The 20720-nt window shown below is 42.1% G+C and overlaps 1 protein-coding gene across 1 annotated transcript in view; it reads right to left on the reverse strand.

The window, feature by feature from the left end:
• FREM3 (FRAS1 related extracellular matrix 3) overlaps positions 1–17677 on the reverse strand; it is a 65615-nt gene extending 47938 nt beyond the window's left edge. The window contains exons 1-2 of the mRNA XM_054204310.1: positions 12583–17677; positions 10667–10756 (exon numbers count right to left, since the gene is read on the reverse strand). Coding sequence (XP_054060285.1) covers positions 10667–10756; positions 12583–17677 — 5185 coding nt within the window. The remainder of the gene's footprint in view (positions 1–10666; positions 10757–12582) is intronic.
• Between the last annotated feature and the right edge of the window lie 3043 nt (positions 17678–20720).

Raw genomic sequence — 20720 nt, forward strand, 5'->3', positions numbered from 1 at the left:
TCACTATGCTGGGACAAGATCAAAGTGATATAGATAGATATATACAGCTGAGTGGATATACATGACAAACTTAAAGAAGGTTGTTCTTCATGTGTTTGCTCTTCAAACAGTACTCATCACACAGTTACAAATGCAATCCCTGTCTCGAAGAACAACAATTCTTTGAATCTGTCTCATTTAGCAGAAAGCAGGAGGAAAGATCAATGGATGTATTCATTCCACCCAAAGCTCCTGCATACTCCATGTTGAACAAAATATAATTTCAGTTATACTGTTACATGGTCAGTGCCAAAATGCATTACATTTCATATCTGTCAAATTAAGTAGAGAGGAAAGATATATTACCAAGTTTATCATTCTCTGTGCAAAAATAACATCATGACTGACAACACACATGTTCAATGCACAAAGGATGCAATTATCTTATGCTAATCATAACTCAGAAGCACAGAGCTTTCATTATAAACACAAAGCCTCTACATTTTCCAAAAGGTAAATTTCCATGTGTGCTAACATGAGATAAAACTACCCATCCATAATGCAAATGGTAGCTTTAACCATAAATTAAGTTCCTCTGGTGATTCAATGCTCTTTTCAACATACTTTACTATGCTTGGCATTTCAGGTCCCTGGAAAAGTTGAGGCTTCACAGCAAGACCTTGGAGATGTTGTAAATCAAGGATCAGTGCAAGAGATTTATGTTATAGTTTGACTTTTAAAGTGTTCCAGCAAGAGGCAGCTTACTGACCCATAGTTCGAATCTGCGGGGTTCATCAGCATGATGGCTGTCTTGGGAAGTTATGGCCTTCATAATTCCCCAAATTACATCAACGTGTCAAAACTAGGCACCACAGTGGATACTACAGGCAGTCATTAGGGAAGGCTTCTTAAAGTGCGATACTAGGTAGAGGCTGAGGCTGAACAATGGACAGTACCTTTGAGAAGTAAAAAAGCTTTGCCATCTGGGAATGATAAGAATATATTTTTCTTTCCTTATCTGCAATCACAAAGAAATGTCATAAACCTCTATAACATCAGGAAAAGCAGCTGACTAACTTCAGAGATATTTCTTTCCTAGATACGGCTAACGTGATTGTTGCTGACCTGTGAAGCCATTTCCTGCACGACACACTGGGTAAGAAGGGCACAAGCCAGAGTAATGGACAAGAACATGGCTGACCTTGGAAAGTTCAGTCTCATCACTGGTGCCAGTTAAGTTGAAATGACACGAGAAGTCAAATACCTTAAAAAAGTATTTTCCTAGTCACAGCATTGGAAGTGAAAATGCTGCACTCTTCCTCCCCATTCCCAGCAATGATCAGCCAGTTGGGACAAGTCAGTGACGGTCCTGCCTTAGGAAGAGCACAATGGCTCTTTCCTTTGTCTGCATGCAGGATGAAGCTAACAAGGGAGAGTATGGGGCCGCCTTCATCAAGATGAGTGCTATCAATGCAGCAGCTGTGCCCCTCATGAGTTCTGGAGACTCAGAGACTTGCCTCTTGGGACACAACCCCCTTATAACCTTTGGAAGATACTGCTTTGGAGTAACGTCTGGTCTGCATATTCTGTCCATTAAAGTACCTTCACTTAATTTTTTACAGATGAATAACAATATGGAAATGCATTTTCTAGTGTTTCAGAATAGATGACTTCTAAGAACAGATAACAGGCTGAAACAAATGGAAAATATTAGACTCAGATATCAAAGAGGTTGATGCTGTGAAGCTCTGTGCTGATACTGACAATGAACTTCAAGGAAATTTAGGTGAAACCAGATTAACAAGTTTGCAACTTGTCATTATTTCAATTTTCCTTTTTGCATAATTCAGTTTGAGTTATAAACATCTAAAACTGAATCCCATAGTATCATAAAAACATTTTGAGTACTATAGCAGATGCATGTTGAATAGAACAAGCAAATTTGTTTTCTGTTTGAGACAGGCTTATTATATGGAACAAGTTTATATGTTTTTTTTTCTTTCCCTAACTTCTGGATAGCGACAGAAAAAGAAATAACCACACTTTCCTGAATGTATCACACATGTAAATGTCATGATCAATACCCAATAGAAAAGCACATAAAAATACTTTTTAAACTTATTTAGGTCTATGTTATCTATAAATACCTTCTAGATTCAGATTTTGCACTTTGATACTATACTTCAATTCCTAATTGCCCATCTATGTGTTCAGATGATTCACCAGATGTTAAGGGAATTACAGGGGAATCTCTACCCCTCTAATTACAAGAGCTTAAACTAGGAGCCATTTCATAACATTTTGAATGCACATTTAATCCTCATGCTTAAAATTCCCATCACTGACAATACTTATGGAACAGAAATATTTTCCTTTTAATAAAACTTTAAAGACAATTACCTACTTATGCTGTCAAAGACATTAGAAAAACAAATCACAGTCCCATGTGAACACAGAAACAGTAGTTGAATTTGTTTTTGCAGAGCTTACAGATACATAACATAGGAAAAAAAGGAATGAGGTAAAGAGGAATTGCTAAAAGGCACGTAGAAGAAAAAAATATGAGATTTGAAAGAACCAAAGGAGGATAGTAGACTGCCCAAGGCACGTCAGATCTTCAGGAAGAACATCATGGACCATCAAGTCATCAATTTGTGAAGCACTAGGAAGTTATATCATTTATGCATGTTCTGTCTGGAAAACAATCCTCCTTATGAGATAGATTTGAGAAATATTTACTCAGTATTTTTTAAGCAATTGAAATCCAATATTACCAAAGATGTTAGGTTAGCAGACAAAAAGAAACTAACTTTATCTATTGTCCAAGGAGTTGACCTACATTATATCCCCTAAAAAGAAAAGATTCAAAATCTAAATAACAACATCACTTTTTAGAAAGAGATGCTTAATTTATTAAAGATGCAGGAAGGACAGAAATGTTCAGCAGAGACTTCTTATTGATAGAAGCAGACTGATGGCCTTGTACTACGAGAAGCAACTACTTTCTAAAGCAGCACAAGCCAATTTCTAAACTGCCACTAGAAAGGATTGAAAACCATATTTTTAAAAAACAATAATCCCATGTACTCTTCAAACACATGTAGTATGTGCCAATAATAAAACAGCTGGCAGAACTTACTCTTTTTCAGAAAGCGTTATTTCTAGATGGGATTAACAAAGGTTAGTACTCAGTGGGATGCTAATCTGTTCCTTTTGTGATCTAGGAGCACAACGTCTTTTGTGGTAATACTTGATAACAGATTGCTAAAAAAAGTTAAAAAAAGGAGAGTCAAGAACAGGGGAAAAATTGCTGAACTATGAGAACTGCTCCATAGGCAGAGTCTATTAAAACAAACACCACATTTCAATACCTCCAACCGCAAAGTTTTACAGAGATCTTTGTAGAATTTATCAACATATAAAGTACACAGTATGAATAGAATGAGGCACCTTGTCCTGGAAAGCTGCATTTCTGAAAAAGACCTACCATGCAAAGCAGAAAAAAATATCAATAATAAATAATCTTCCGCTGCAATAATGAAGCTAGAAAATCCTTTGTTTTACAAAGGGGAGAACAGCAAGTAGGAGCTTCAAGGTTATTTTACTTCTCTACATTACTAAGAACTAGAATTCAGCACCCAGTTCTGCTTTCTACAGTTGAAAAAGGCCTTTGAGAAAATGGTGTAGACACAGCAAAAGGGACACAAAAATAATTACTGCCTCGTTGAAAAAGTATTTCATATTAGCAATGAAGTACATATAGATACCTACATTGTGTAAAATAACGCTGTGGTAAAGAAATGTGACAGCTCTAGCTGGCAAATAGGTTTACATAAAAAAGCAGCCCCACCTGCAGAGATACAGGTTTGGATTCTGACTGGACTTCAAAAGCTCAGTCAAAAGAAAGCCAAAAGGTACTTTGACTGCAGAGCAGAAATATTCTTTCTAGGAGAAAACCAAAAGGGATAAAAAATTCTTCAATCTAGCACTGTAATGAGAAGAATTTGTAGCCCAAAGGTGAAATTGGACTACTCGAGCTTTTGGAAACACACACACTTTCCTCGGTTAGGATGATTAATTACTAGAACATATTAGCACGGAAAGTTTGGCTTTTCCTTTTACTTATTCACGCTTTTAATCTAAAAATCAAGCCTAGATATTCTATGAAATGTGTTAGTTCAAAGAAGAGACTTCTGGACTCAGCAAAATAACTGCATGAAATTACCTGGAATACACAGCAGAAGAGAGCAAATGACTGAGCAAATGACAGCTGCAGTGGTAGTTCAAAATCGTAAAGAATAATGATAGAACCTAGTAGCGTCAGAGCACAGAGAAGAAAATGAAACTGGAAATGTTCAAATACGGATGACCATTAGCCTCTGTGTCTTTTTAACTCTCAATAAGGACCACCAAGCCCCTCAAGATGTCAGTAATGTTCATATACATAGTGGGGAGGTAAAATAGACAAACTTTTGAATTAAGACTTTCTTGTGCCCTGCAATTTAGCTATTCTCTCCCAGGCATCTCACATTATACAAGGTGTTAAAAAGTAAACTTTGCTAACTATAGTGGGAAAGAACGCTTCATTCTCTTCCTCTTATTTGTATTAACAAATGCCACATGCTTTCTTTGTGTCCTCTATTCCAGAATGAACTGTACCAAATCCTTTAATCTTTCCTTACTGGTAAAGTTTTCTAGATCTCTGGTGATTCTCATTTCTTCCCCCAAGATGATTTCTCCAGTTTTTCTACATCTTCACAAATTCAGACAAAATTTGTACAAGAAGTCTAGTAAGCGGACTTATTAGCAGTGAGTGGAGCAATTATTTCTTGCATCTTTAAAACAATACTGTCATCCAGTTCCTCTAAAAACAGTACTGTCATCCAGTTCCTCTGTTCTAGTATAATTGTTCTCCATTACACAGTAATAAAAATAAAATTTTGCATCAGCAGAAATGGTATCCAACACCTTGGAGGGAAGGATTAAAATAAAAAAAATAATAGATAAAGCCTTGTCTTCAAGTGTGTAACTTTATTCATTTGGAAAATCTAGCTTTAGAATTGAAAACACCGTAGAGTTCATATCTTGAAACTGCAACAGATGAAGAGATGAATCAAAGCCATGTCAGAAACACTTCAACGTTTTCATTCCACAATTGCTCAGGTCCTCTACTTTCATCAGAAACATAATGCCTTTGCAAACAACTGTACCAAAATAAAGCCTCCCCACCTAACGGCTTTTCAGTCTTGAGGTCAACACAGGTAAAATGCATCATTCAGTGCTGTCAAGCACGACAGCAAATTAGACCACACCAAAACAACATTAAAAATGGAAGGCATTTTCCCACTGAATTCAAAAGATTCCTGCAGTGCAAGATATTTGACAAGCTTTGTTGCGTAAGAATTCATACATCTTTGCTGACTAATGTTTTCAAGCTTTATTAAAAATGAAAAGTTTTTGTAAACTCCTTAAAAATTCTATTTAACTTGGGAGACATGTAGCTTTGGGGTCTTTTTTAAGGCTGCTTGGAGATGGCTCATCAGTTGGAAATTCTTTGCCCCTTAAATGATGCACTTCTGTGTCTGAAAGTGGTGAAATTATACCTCTGCAACATGTTTTGCAAAGTCTGCAAACTATTTTCAGATTTGTGGATGTAGGGAGAAAGATGGACAAAACCTGCGTACTAAAAAGATGCAATTTTTGGCAAGAGGATGGTATACTGACTTGCATATGGTAACACAAACCTGATTTGTAAAATTATTGCTAAATTAGAGAAAATCTTACCTACATGTAAAAGTAGACCATTGTGTTAAATAAATACAGTCATTAACATGTACAAACCTCACCAGATATTAAGTTTGACCAGTAACTACATTCTGCCAGTTAGGCGATTAAGTTCAAACTAAGAATTTCTAACAAGCTGACGTAAGTGCCATATTTATGCTACAAAAGGAAACAGCAAAACACCATTTAATTCTGCCAAGAGATAAGTTTTTCACTTGCACATTGTGCATTAACAAGATTACTTATTCTTAAGTGACCAGATATTGTAACTTTTCTAGATTTTATAAGGAAGCATGTGACTTACTATATTGTATCAGAAACTGCAAGAACTGTGTAGCTCATAGAATTACAAAAGCCTGTATTCTTCTGCCTTCTTAGGTACCACCTTCAATCAAATCCCTGAGAGATCATGCAGAATTAAGGAGACGCACTCCTTGCCTAGAAAAACATTAACAAGCTTAAAGATAAAAGGCCGAGGCTCCTTATATCAGCCTCAGGGAAGCCTGGATCAGTCCCTGGATCAACTCCCTGGCTGAAGAGCCTAAGTCTTTGGAAAGAAAAAGCTAAGAAAAAACGTGGAAAAAACACATACTAGCAGACAACTGCTAGGTTTTCCTCAGGGTTTTCACCCAACCACACCTCCTTCATGCAATTTATTTGCAGTAGCACCAATCATATACAGGTGAGAAGGCCTCCAAGTAAAATCGCAAAGTAGAATTCATAGCAAAGCTCCTGCTACCTTTAGCAGGGTCAGATTTCCACCCCATGGACCTGGGACCACATCGAGCAAAAAGCACAGAACAAATTCACACTTCAGATCATATTCTAAATTTTTCTTTCTACAGAGCTATTTTTTAGTAGCTAGAAGTGCATCATATAATATTATCTTTAAGATTTTATGGATTGCAAATACTCTTCAGTGTATTTTGGTAGCATTCCTTTATCTAAAGTGAATTCTAAGTTTTAGAATTGCATTCCACACAAGGTTTGCAAGAAGCCTGAACTAGTCCGACAAAGTTCACATCAGCAAAACATTGTGGCTTTCAGTATCACCAAGCTCTCATTACTCTTTTGGCAGCAGTAATTGAAAACAAGGTCTACAGGGCAGCAATGACCGGAGTGTCAAAAGGTTAAGTGTACTCAAAAACTACAAAATAAAAAAAAAGGTGAACTCTACAGGTAAATAAAGGAGTTACTCCTGCAAAGTATCACTGCACATAAAACAGGTGGAGAGGCATTGGACTAACCAGTCTAACTTGGCTAGAAAATCACCAAGGAAAAAAATACTTCTGAAATCAAATATGGTAAAGTCAATAATAACCACTCTAAGCTTACTGCATGTCATTGCTCCATTATAAATCTTTGGACAAACTTAACATGATGCTCACCCCAGGAATAAATCATGAAAACCAGCTGAACCTTACCTACTTTGTACTGAATTTGTACTAACATTTGGTCTGTGAAATTAACTGCAGGCTCAACACTGAACACCCACAAGTCGGAGCTGCCAGCATGCATCAATAATTAGTAGGTTAAAATTCCAGTACTTCTGCCCAAATCTTCTGTTTAATGGCAGGAATGGGAACAGTTTCTCAAATTAGAGGGATCGACTTTTCTGAAAGCTGCCAGCCATTCTTCTCACACATATCACTGATAAAGGTTTCCCAGCAGCTCTCCTAAATAGCAGGACAAGTAGTTATTCAGATAAAGAACCTAAGGGAACCTTTTCTACCCTCAGAAGTTAGACAAAATGCTATTATTCCAAACGTATACTCTCCTGTTAAAGGTAGAAACTTTTGTCCAGAAGAACCTGATTGTGTTTGTGCAAGGGGAGTGACAAGACAGAGAAAAACATATGCATTTTCTCCTCACATTCGGTACACGTATACTCATGTGTGCCTCATTGCTCAGTTTTCTTTGTACTGATGCAAAATCAAATGCTTTTGAGAGGATTTTAGAAGATAGAATACTAAAACATAGAAAATAGCAGGCTTTTTCTTGAGGCTTGCTGAAGCAGTTGCAAACTGTACTAAAGCAGTGGATGTTTTCTGTGCCTGCTGGGCCTTTAGGTATTTTTTCCTGAGTTGTACAACAGCTATTACAGTTGTGTCTTCTTTCAGGCAATCCCTTGGGAGGTAACTTCCCCTGAGGGAATAAGTTTAATGTATTTCTAAGCACCAAAGCCATCAAAAGACTAATCCAGGTAGAACTGCTTTTAAAAGCATTTCCTTGTGCTATAGTATTAATGACAGCATTAACTTTTCAACCTTCTTTCCCACACCAAACAAGTTTTAAGCGAACTTCCAGATGTTACTTGCTCAGCACACCTTCCCATAGCCACGTACTCTTCCTGTAGTTGTGCCAGTCACATGAACAACAACCCTTCGGTCAGTGCATACTTTCATTATAGGCATAGCTGTGCACATTTACTACCACAGCTTTTCTTACTCTGTTTGTTGGTATCTGGAACAGACAGATGATGAGGTAATCTAGCTGAAAGAATCACTCCATTTATCAGAGACTGAAAATGCTGTTAATGAAAACATCTAGTAACTGACTCCCTTTGTGTCCCTGGGTGTATAAGGAATAAGAATTACCATCTGTTCAGTCATGTCATTCTTTTTCCCCCATTGTTTCTCATCATTATTATTGTAGCCCATTTAGTCATGTCACAATCCGTGAAAGACTTGCATATTGATCAAGTGACAGCAAAATAAGATGTCTGTAAGAAACATAGGTAGCAGTTCACAGCACCTTCTCGTCTGTGCCAAGTGAAATTGTAAGCAAAAATAGACAAAGAATGCATATCCAATCTTTCTGCAATTAATAGCCCCATTTGATTTTAATTGCAGGTTGCATACTACTTCAAAAAGAGCTAGAAAATAATTGGCTTGTGAAATCTAGCCTGTTTTTTCCATCCCCCTCAGATGGTGAACGTTCAACCTTTTTCTTTCAGAATAACCAGAGGAAGCACAAACCAAAAGCCATTTTCAGCCTGTCATAGCTTTGTCTCCCATTTACTCTACTGGCTCCTAAAAGGGAAGATCTTTCCAGCTGTAAAGTTGCCAAGGATACAAAGTGCCAGCCATGGGGAACGGGCTGGTGCATTCTTTGCTTATGAAACAGGTCTTCCAGTTTCCTGAAGCCCAGTGTAATGACAGCTGAATGAAATTATTTGCTTACCCAAACCTTAACTAAAAAGAAAATACTCTCTTTCAGGCTATGAATACTGTGCACATTCCCAGCTGCCTAGTATTCCACTGTCCTTTGCAAACATGAGAAACTTGCCCCTGACAGGATCACAATGAACCAGAGGTGTGGTTGATCTAGTAATTGAAAAAAAAATTTTATGCCCCTTAAGCTACATAATCTTTCATATCTGAGCAAAGTGACAATACCAAATGTTCAATTACTTCTTAGGCAATTGAAAATAAGCAAGTCGCATTTCATTGTTTTGCTAACTGATACCCTCAGTGCACTGCCTCAAAAGATTAAGTGTTGCCCTAAGACAAGGAAAACACTGAAGTCATATCCAAGGTGCTCACGTTCATCTTCAAGTCATAAAATGAACAGGTTCATTTTGAACAGCAGCTAATCAAAATGTCTTGGCTAACCAAATTGTGAGATAGTTCTTAATCCATAACAGAATGCTTATTTCTCAGGCACATACTTCTCTGTGGCTGGATTGGTTTATAGCAAATGGTTGACAAAAAACTGCAATGATTTATACTGCTACGAGAACAGAAACAGACTGATTATAGATAGAATGTACTAACTGGTTTTCAAGAGATCAAGACACACAATTTCTGGTTTGCAATAACTGGGATAGGAAGCCTTAGCAAACTCAAAGAAGCTATTGCTTTTCGGTGACTATTGTCATAACTATCAATGTGTATTTCTTTTTATCGAGTCTGTCAATTTTGGACAAAATATTTTAATGGTGTTTCAAGACTTGCTTTGAGGCCCGTTAGGAAATACTCACAAATGTAATTTTCTGTCAAATACTGTGTTAGAATGCTATTCTGACATGTTCTATGCACTGAGGATTACATCAAACTAGTACGGAAATTTACAGAGATTATTGTGGAGGCAGATCCTTACATAGAAGATATTTAACTAAATTGCAAACTTATTTTATGACTCTTGCTGTCTGCCTTTAATTAAAAGGAACTTCTGTACAAGTTTGATGAATTCTCAGTGAACTTAATTCATGTGGATAATTGGGGAAAAATACTGTAGCCTACAGGAAAGAAAAACAATAAACAAACAGAACAAAACAGATTTTAAAATAAGAGTCATCAAAGGAATATGCAAAAAATGCAACATACACATATCAGTTTATATAAATAATCGCTGGTCCACTGAAGCCTTTGACACAATAACTATCTACGCAAAACAGGGATGTGTTTCTGTATAAATAAGAGCAAAATGGACTTAACCAGCCTATCTTACCATTTTGCCAGGCTCTCAGCCAAGATCTAGATCAACTGAACTCTCCTTATTTAACAAAGGTTAGCATTAATTTTCTCTTTTGGTTCAGTAGCTGGCCATGATTCCAAAACCATCAATGCTCCACCTTGCACAGTTGAATTTTCTCAACATGCACAGCTGACCACAAGGGACCCACTGTCACTGCCAACAGTCCTCCATAAAGGCCACTGAACAAAAAGCATTGTGACAACAGTATATCTCATTAAGAGCTCATAGCTTGCCATAGCAGTTTGCATTAATTGTGACATTATACCTTAAAATGGACAAAATATCCTGATTTGTGTTCCTATGTGTTCATGGCACTTTCACACATTACTTATAAGGAAATAATAGATGAATTGTTTGTTTAATGTGAACAGTCTTCCAGATGGTGTAATTTTAAGATATGTATAATTAAGCATCTTAATCTTACCATTGTCTTCAATGGAGAAATAGAAGATGTCACTGGTAGCATTATTACCTTCCTTCAAGATGTAGCTGATCTTCATTTCATCAATATCAGCTAAGAAAAGAATATGCTAAATTAATCATGATAGAATTTTACTACAGAATATAGGACACAGTTCATTCTACCTTTACTATTTGATTACTTATTAGTAAGTCGTCTAATTTGTGGATAAAGCATTTCAGCAACCAAACTGGTATAATGTGGCATGGCTTCTTATACAGGTCTATACTCAAAGTCACATCCTTGTTTCAGCACATTAGGAAGAATTACTTTGCTATAAGTAACTAGAATCTATCTGGAGTAAAGATCTACCCAATTTTTAAAGATAAATTTAACTTTAATCAGTTTTTTAAGTTCTTCTATAACTTACAAAACTGTTGCAGGTACATTGTCATTGAATATGAGAACATATTAAACAAATCACAAATAGGTCTAAAAGGGACCTTTTTTTTTTTTTATTTTTTAGACCAAATTTTTATTTGATATTCCCAGAGAACAGGGGAAAAACACTGGGATATTTCTATTACACTAAAGTTGCAGGTTATTATTCTGTGCCACATTTCATCTATATGAAGACTTCAGAGAATTCTTCTGCTTTTATTTTAGTTAAATAAACAACAATTTCATTTGATATAAAAACATTTGAGACATATGTAAATGTACTTTATGATCCATTCAGCATTAAGCTGTTGTAGAGCTAATTCTGATCTTCCAAGATATTACTCCCCTAGGGTTAACAGTTGCTCTTGTTCTGGTATGGCAGATTTGGGTGCTTTCTGTCAACTGAAAATGTATGAAACATTCTTGAAGGAATGGCAAATGCTTTTTCACAACACTAGCTTGGCAGATGAACTGCAGACCTTTTAAAATAAACTGTGTTATCATAATCTTAAAGCTACAAGTTTGGAAGTTATAGATAAATACATAAAATGGAGATAGAAGATTTTTTCTCTCCCCAGATTGTTTTCTCTTGCAAAAGAAAGGTAACATACTTGAGCACATAAAAATAACGGAGACCTCTAATCCTATTATAGTGTCTAATGAGAATTTTGGTAAACATTGTCCTCCCTGCTGATAGTCAAAGAACCTTGGAAGTAGGCCAAGTCTAGGCTGGAAGTTTCCTTGCGAGCACTTTCAGCATACTATTCTATCCAGGACAGATGAATGACGGTTCTAAACCCAGTAAACTCCATAAGATCAGCTGGAGCACAGGAACATTTATAGAAAGTCTGGCTGCTGTCACTGCGCCCCACCATCCACTGAGGCTCTTCCCTCTGCATCCAGGATGGTTTGGTGGAGCTGACCTAAAGGAGGCCTCCCTACCTACTGAGCTTTCTCTGTGGAACAGAATCACACAAAACGTCACCCAAACTACTGAGGCTACACTGGGTGTCTCCTGCCTTTTTTTTTTTTTTTAAATACTAGATCCAGTGATGTGCAGACATGTTAAGCACTTTTCCAAACAATTTTCTCTGAAGACAATAGTGATTTTTGGGCCTGGGTTTAATTTCCAGGCAGGCAAATAGGTAATTCAGTCTTCAAAAAGAAACTGGTGCGGGATCTGCAAATCACCAGATTGTATCCCATCTTCTTAGGAGCAGCACCGTGCTATGTACACAGTAAGATGTGCATTTAACACAGCAGGAAACACATTAATGCATGCGCATACAACACAGAACTGTTCTATTGTATCTTCACAGATAAAACAAACCTTCATTTCTAAAATACATGTATTATCATTCTGATCATTTGCATATACTTCATAGTTTAAAACACGTTCTTTTCTAAATCCCCTGAAAAAAAAGATTCAAAAAATATAACACAAAACAACAGCTCATTGAGCCCAATGTTTATAAGCAAATACAACCGTCAGCACCAACCTTGTGTAAATGTTCTAACGCTCTCATTTCCAAAGCCGGTATTAACGACAAAGCCATGCTCCGGCCCATCTGTTATTTTGTATTTCAACAGCTTGTGCGGACTGTCTCGATCCTCTGCCTTTAGCGCCTTACTAGTGATCAGGAAGCCTAGGTGCCCCGCTGGAAGCCTTCTCAGAGTAGGGGCACCCTTGTTCACCACTAACTGTGGTACTCTGTTGTCCAGTGAACTGATCTGAATCCTCATCATCTGGGGTTGGTGGACCTCCTTGACAGTGTCAGGGAAAACATAAAAGTTTGTGTGGGTCCCATCAGTCACAGAGAAGGAGAAACTATCCTGGTTGGTTTCCGTACCATCATGTCTGTAGCTGATAAGATTCTCATTCAAGTCTTGTTTGGTGAAGCTGGTGACTGGGTAGCTGTTGTTGTACAAAATCTGGCCATGCACCGGAACCTGAGTGACTGTGAATAGGAGTAAATGGTCAGGTGTATCCCCATCTTCCATAGTCAGCTCAAAAGGGGTGATCAACCTGGTCTCCCCTTCCTCAACAACCAGGTCACCAATAGTTAGAATTGGCTTTTTATTATCCACATCTGTGATGAAGACCCTGAAGGTACGGAAGACTGGGTTACGGCCATCTGTCACTTTGAACTCAAAACTGTCCATCTTTACCTCATCCTCTGCAGTATGAATGTAGTAAATCTTGTTGCCGGCAAGTTGGAGTTGAGTAAAGGAAACAACAGGTACTCCAGGACTGTCTGAATTCTCTAGATGGCCCCGGGTTGGGGACCGGGTGACACTGAAACGCAAATTTTCATCAGGACTGTTAACATCACTTGTGCTGAGCAGATCAGTTGTGAGTGTCACCTTTCCACCTTCTTTCAGAGTTACACCCTTGTTGATCACCTCTGGGAAAACTATATCAATGTTACCAACAGTAATATAGAAGTACCTGTCTATCAAGGCATTAATGCCATCAGTAACATCAAATTTAATCAGATCACGCACTCCAGGTAGGCCAGTATGAACATACCAGATAAAACCCTGGTCTAAATCATCTTGTGTGAAGTTTGTGCCTTGCGTAATGTTGTGCAGCACTTCCTCTTGTCTGTTCAGATGCTGTAAGAAACCCTGCACAGGTGCCAAACGGATGACATAAACAAGGTTCTTGTCCTCTGAATCAATGTCTGTGGCTTTAAGGTCTCGACTAGAGATGACCTTTGACTTGCCAATCTCTACTTCCAGACCATTGTTGATTGCCATCCTGGGGGTCTCATCATCTACCAGGATCACCATAATCGGCACATTTTGCTCCACTGTGTGGTGCCCATCTGTCAGCTGAATTTGGAAGCTATCTTCTTTCGTCTCCGAGTCATCATGTTCATACACAATGCTGGAAGCCTCCCGGATCTCCTCCAGGGTGAAGCTGTGAACAGGCACAGTGCCTGTGGACAGCTGCTGCACAATCTGCCCATGCTTAGGAGGGACAGCAATAACAAAACGCAGTTCATCTGGAGGCATGTCTGCATCGGCTCCATTGAGGATAGGGGTGTCAATCACCAGGCTCATCCCCTCAAGCACAACAAATTCGTTTACAAACAGCTCTGGCTTTTCATCATTGGTGGGGATGATGACAATGGGGAAGAACTGGTGAGGTGAGAAGTTAACACCATCAGAGCATTGGAAAGCAAATCTATCCTCCATAGGCTCCAGCCCTTTGTGAATGCTCTGCACGTAGTTGACATGGCCCAGGCGAACATCTTTGATGGAAAAAGCACTAATGGCAGTACCGGCTCTGGACTTCTCAGACCCTGGGGCTGGAGAAACATTCTCCAAATAACCTGAAGTGGACTGAACTGTGACAATGCACAAGATGTCATCTCTGGGAGTATCTATGTCCTCCACATCCAGCTGATCCAGAGTTAGAGTACTCTTCCCTCCCTCGAGGACACTGAGTGGCTCTGACGCAACCATCACTTCAGGTGCAATACTGTCCACAGGTAATATAGTTACAGCCACACGCACCCTTTGTACTGTGCTGCCTCCCACCACCCACTCACGAGAGAGGTCAGAAATGGTGAGATTGAAGGAATCATACCTCTTTTTCAAGCCAATCTCTCCACTGGTGTGAGCGTAGGCTACCGCTCCGCTGATGAGGTCGTGCTGGGTAAACTTTTCTGATTGTACTCCATCCACAAGGATGTCACCCAGCTTGGGTGGATCCTGCACAATGAAGGTCAGCATCAAGTCATCTGTATCCTCATCTGTAACCTGGATAAGCAACGTAGTCATTTCAGTAGCACCATTTTCCAGGACATCAATGGCTGCTCCCATCCACCTGTGACCACCAGGCAGAGCAATACTTGGGTTTTCATCATCCACAGGCTGCACAGCAATCTTGACTGTGATTGGCACATGATGGACTCCATCACTCACTTCCAACTGATAAGAATCACTGTCAACCTCATCACCGCTGTGCCTGTAGGAGATGCGCCCACCAGCAATATCATCTAGCAGGAAAGATTCCCCTTGCACTATCAGACCCTCCTCCAGATAACGTAGTTTGCCATGCACTGGAGCTTGAGTTACAGTGAAGACAATCTGGCCTGCAGATGTGTCCTCATCTGTGGCATCCAGTTGATTGCTGGTGAGAAGGAAGCTGTTTCCCTGAAGTACAGCGAAGCCTGTATTGGTGATCTGAGGTGGTCGGTTATCCACTGGCTGCAGGAAGAGAGTAAAGGTACCTTGTAGAGAATTGCTAGCTGAGTCCTCTACAAGGAATGTGAACTGAACCACTCGTGGTGTGATCCCCAGCTCCTGATCTGGAGGTCGATACGCCACCTTGTGGTGGTTGACTTGGGCTTGGGTGAAACTTTTAATGGACACCTCAGGACTGTCAGCCAACACAATCTCTCCAGTGACCACAGAGTGGTTCTCATCTGTGTCAGTTGGGGGTGTCAGTAGAGTGTACTTCAGCTCCCTGTCATCTGTATCCAGATCAGTGTACCGTAAATAGTGCTTCTTAAAGACAGTCAGCTGGTATTCCTGCACTGTCATCTGCAGGCTAGTACCTGGGTACAGCGCAGGTGGCAGGTTGTCTACCGGTTGGACTTTGACAGTGAACACATGCTCCCCTGACCAGTTAGGGGGGTCATTGTCATCCTGCAGCTGGAACACAATGCGGCCCATTACTGGGCTGGTGCTGTGAGGTCCCATGTGCCTGAAGAACAGCCTCCCATCAAGGATGTCCTGCTGCAGCCACTCGTTCACCACCCTCTCATATATGTGTTCATCCTCCACAAAATGCCAGGGGGAGGAAGAGGAGTCACTCTCCAACCCTGCTCCACTTTCTTTGCTCGCATAAGAGGCTGGTTGCTCTGCCTGACGCAGCAGCAGCTCACCAAAGCGGTAGGAGTGTAGTAGGGACATTGCAGAGTCCCCGACCAGGACAAACCGGATAGAAGCATCGTCAGAGTCAATGTCTGTGGCACTGAGGACAAAAGGTGAGATTTGGACAGTCTGGTGCTCACTCAGCACCAGTCCTGTATTTGCATTCAGCAGCGGTGGCTGATCATCATCAGGAGCAATGGTGATGGGGTACAGAAATTCAACCTGGTGCTGCCCGTCTGCCATGCGGAAAACAATGTTGTCACTGTAGCTGTGCTCACTACCATCATGCTGGTAAATCACCTGCCCTGCTGCTAGCTCTGCAGCAGTGAAATACTTGCGGCTGGGCGGTACACCCAGTACGTTGAGTTTCCCATATCGCAGGCCTCGTGCGACCCAGACCTTCACCTCTTTCAGATTGTCCTCATCACTGATCTCCAAGGTGCCAGAGAGGGGCCGTGACTGGCCCTCAAAGAGCATCAGCTGTGGGCCAGCCACATGACTGAAAGTGGCCACAGGGGCCAACGTGTTCATGGGCTTTACCAGGATCACAAAAGCAAAAGGCTCTGAAGAGGCACCTTCAGGATCCAGAACTTCCATTTCCACCTGGTAAAGCCTCTCCTGGTCAGAGTCCAGGGTAGGGGGCTGGTAGGCAATTTTCAGCTCCCTCACCTCCTGCTGCGAGAAGGCAATGAGGGGGTGGCTGGGGTCATCGGTGCTGAGCAGGAAGCCTTGCTGCCGTGGGTCACTGGGCCAGGAGGAGATGAGATTGAAGACCAAGAGGTCCGGGGGGGTCTCCAGGTCCTCTGCAGCCAGCATATCCAAGGTGAGGGCAGTGAGCGCAAACTGGTCCACCTCCATCATAAGCAGCGCCAGGAAGCTGGGCTTGGGTGGCGTGTTGTCGACCCCTTCGCGGATCCGCACCAGCACCTGGAAGTACTCCCACTGCTCCGGGCCAGCGGCGGGCAGCACAGACACCCGCGCCGGGATACAGTCCTGTCCCGGGGTGGCGGTGGCCGCCGTGTGCTGGTAGCGGACCCCCGCTTGCAGTACGGCCGAGCAGTCCTCGCTGTAGCCGGCGGGCAGGGGTCGCCCCTCGGCATCCAGCAGCCGCCCGTAGGCGGGAAGGGGGCCGGCGCCGGCGGCTTCGGGGGGCAGCAGGGTGAGGCGGCACCGCCAGCCGGGCTCGCCCTCGGGGAAGCCCAGCACCTTGCCGTCCAGGGGGACGCTGAGCCCCCGCAGCTTCTCCACGGGCAGGGGCAGGTTGCGGCTGAGCAGACGCAGCTGCTGGAAGAGCACTTCCACCTCCAGCGTGAATGGCACGACGAGGGTCTGTCGCGGCGAGTCGTAGCGGAGCTGGAGGCGTAAACGGTACCGGCCGGGGCTGCGGGCCCCGAAGTGGGTGTAGGTGACCTGCCCGCGGGCGAAGGCGCAGGGGAAGCGTGAGGGATGCAGGGCTCCGGCGCGCTGCGGGCCCGGCCCGCTCCCCAGCACTGCCACCGCACACCTGTCCCCCGGCCGCACCCGCAACACTAGGTCCGCCGCCGGGTCCAGCGAGACGGAGCGGCCGAGGGGGACGCGCAGCCCCCGCTTAGAGACCAGGATAGAGGAGGCATCGGGCTCCAGGGGGGGCTCCGCCGTCCCCCGTGCACTCAGGAGCCCCAGCAGCAACACCGCCGCGGCCGGAACCCCCCGTGGCCCCCCGGCCATAGCCCGGCTGCTGCGGGCCACCCTGCGCTCTGCGCCACTCCCAGCCCCGCCGTGGCTACTAAAGGGCCGGGGCGGGGGCGCCGCCCGGGGTTTGGGGGTGGGGGGGAGAAGGGCCCTCCCCCAGCGCTGCTGCCGGGGCCGCCGCCCCCGGCTGAGGGTCGGAGGTGCCGGCACGCCGCGCACGGCGGCAAGGTGCGGGCTGGGACGCGAGAAGCCCGAGCGACCCGCGTCCCGGGGCGGGCTGGCGAGCCGGGGCTTGCTGGTCCCCTCGCACCGCTCCCCTCTGCCCCCGGACCCCCTTCCCGGCGCAGGCACGGCCGCAGCTTCGGTCCCTCGGGCGGTGCGACAGCGAGAGGATGCGGCGAGATTAAGGGCAGAAAATAAGGGAGGCAGATGAGAGCCGGAGCGAGCGGGGCAGAAGGAGCGAGGCGGAGCTGGGGAGATGTAAGTAGAGGCAGAGGGGAGCAGGCACCTGAGGCGGCCGGCGGCAGCCCGGCAGGCTCGGCCCAGCCTTCCCGGGCGGGGGACGGGGCTCGTCTCACTGCCGGGATGGAGGAGCCCGCACGGGCTCCTGCAAGAGCCTTGCCCCCCAGCAACGATCCGGCTGAAAACCAGAAATACACGTTTCCTCCCGAGGGGGAAGCTATTTCAGCGCGGAGAGGAGCAGATGCAGAATTTCAAAGCTAACGCGACCCTCCCTTCGTGTTGTAGAAGGGGCTTATTGATATTCCATCTTTTCGAACAGACGGAAGTTTCCTCCCCTTCACCCCCAAACTTAGCATACAGTGCATGCCACGTGCGGACAGTACCGGGGGAGATCAGTAAAAGCACACTGACTGTAGGACGTTTGCTTACTGCTAAGCAATTTCTTACAGCTAGAAAAATTAAAGCAGCCTACGCAGTTTTCACTTTGCTTGGGACCAATCCTATTCAGTTTCACTTGCAGGTGCTCAGTTCTTGCTCAGGCTAGATAAAAATGCTACTGGATTTTAAAAAAACAAAGTTTCTGTTGGAATTACTACTGCAGTTTTAATATTTTGGACACTTGTCCCTTTAAATAGTTACTTAAATTTAAGATGCTTAAAGCTTTATTTACTGTTTCTGATTTTTTTTTTTTTCCCAAATTCTCAGGAAAATATCAGCAACTTACTGAGTCCCACTGTGCATGAAGATTAATTGCTTACCCACTCTTAGCTACCATAAAATAGGATTGCGCTTTTCATTCTTAAGTGTTTTCCTTGTGTTCTGGTGTATCTTTTTTCACATCAACACGTTCGAAAAAATGAAGTGCACAGGCAGTAGTAGTACACTTCTCTGGTTTAGTACAAGATTTATACAGTCATTTGCTATTAATTTATGAATGGCTTTTTTTTTTTTTTAAGCATAAGGACTTTTCATACGGGAGTTTCCATGTACACTAGACACCACAGTACTCTGTGGAAATGTTCTCTGTAGTGAGGACTAAGCCCCTGGTGTGGTCGTTACTAACAAAGTTTTACTGGGAATTGCCCTTTCAGGAACCTAAGTATGTCCAGATTATTTTTCTCAAGCCAACAGGGTATTTCTTGACAAATATAACTGGACTAATCAGTAACAAAGATATTGCTGAATAATCACTTACAGACAGAAAGGGGTTTTCTGTTCTTGATAGATTCAAAGCCCTTATGCCAAGTTATGCTCTTTGGTAGAACCATGTAATCAATAACCCAAGTTATCCACTGAAACCTGTGTGTATATCTTCACACATACACAAGCATGCAAAGCTCACAAAATTTGCATTTTTTTCCATCCTTAATCAAATCTAGGCATTTGTTCTATAAGGAACAGTGCCAGTGCAGAAGGTCTGTGTAAAACTCAGAGATTATATGCTATTTCCATCAAGTGTCCTGGAAGGTAAGACAAATTTTCCCATTAAAATAAATGGAATGATGAACATGTTCAATTGCAATTTTTAACTCAAGAGCATGTTGGGCAGGAAAAATTGAGGAATTGTTTTCCCATGTATTTATGCTCAACCTGCTTCTATTGTTCAGTTTGTTGTGAGGTAGTATATAGTTTATCAGAAATATGAATGTACACCACAAGATGAATTCATTAAAAAATGGATGATGTATTTTGAAGTTTTGGAAATCTGACATTAAAGTGGTGACAGACTAAATCCAGACTGCATGCAATGGTTCTGACCACCTTGCTCATACCTATTCTTGCTTTGTGCACAGTACAAGAATCATTTTCTCCCTTTTCTGTTTCACTGGCTTTTAAAATATTTAATCTTTCTTACTTTCTTATGTCATTGAAGCCCAGTCCTGTAAGCATGTAGACACAGGGGCTCGTATTACATGTTAAAATTGGCAGAAATGCTTTCATATCTACTTGCAGAAAAGCAGTGTTTGTTTTTCCAGCTCTTAGGACCTGATTCAAAGCTCTTAAGTCCTGCAATCACCTTTCAGTTGACTTTGATGGGTTTTGGATCAATGTTAGTTATACGAGATATTTAGAATCAAGTTCAAAGAACTGTTAAACAAAAACAAAGTTTTACTTGCTGAAGTAGCTTCATTGTGCCTCAAACATAGCCAAGTAGCTGCCTTCCTACACTCATATTCCAGTTTAAAAAAACCCTACTGTATTCAAATATTAAGCAAGTTATGACTAACAGTAGAGATCAGACAGTCAATAAGACATGGATGCTTGATATCAGTGAAAGATCTTAGACATCTTGATTTATCACCATTAGTCCAGTGTTATGGTAACATAACGACAACTAAAAAATGGAAGTTGTCTATTTTTCCCCCCTCTGTGTTTTACACATCTTTTATTAATACTCCCTGTCCCAAATTAGGCTGAAGAACATTTCTGCTCTACATCCACATAAGAGCATAAGGCATTCATAGCTAAGAGACAGCCCAAACCTTGATGCAGCAAAATATAAACAGCTATGTCTTCAAGTTCAATGTTTGGGTCATAAAAAAAAAAAAAAAGGAAAGGAAAAAATAGTTGCTTAGAGGGTTCATTAAGCTGGAAAAGAGAATCTCCACCTGTTCCA

This window comes from Rissa tridactyla, chromosome 5 (genome assembly GCF_028500815.1).
Source record: "Rissa tridactyla isolate bRisTri1 chromosome 5, bRisTri1.patW.cur.20221130, whole genome shotgun sequence".
In the NCBI taxonomy this organism is placed as follows: Eukaryota; Metazoa; Chordata; class Aves; order Charadriiformes; family Laridae; genus Rissa; species Rissa tridactyla.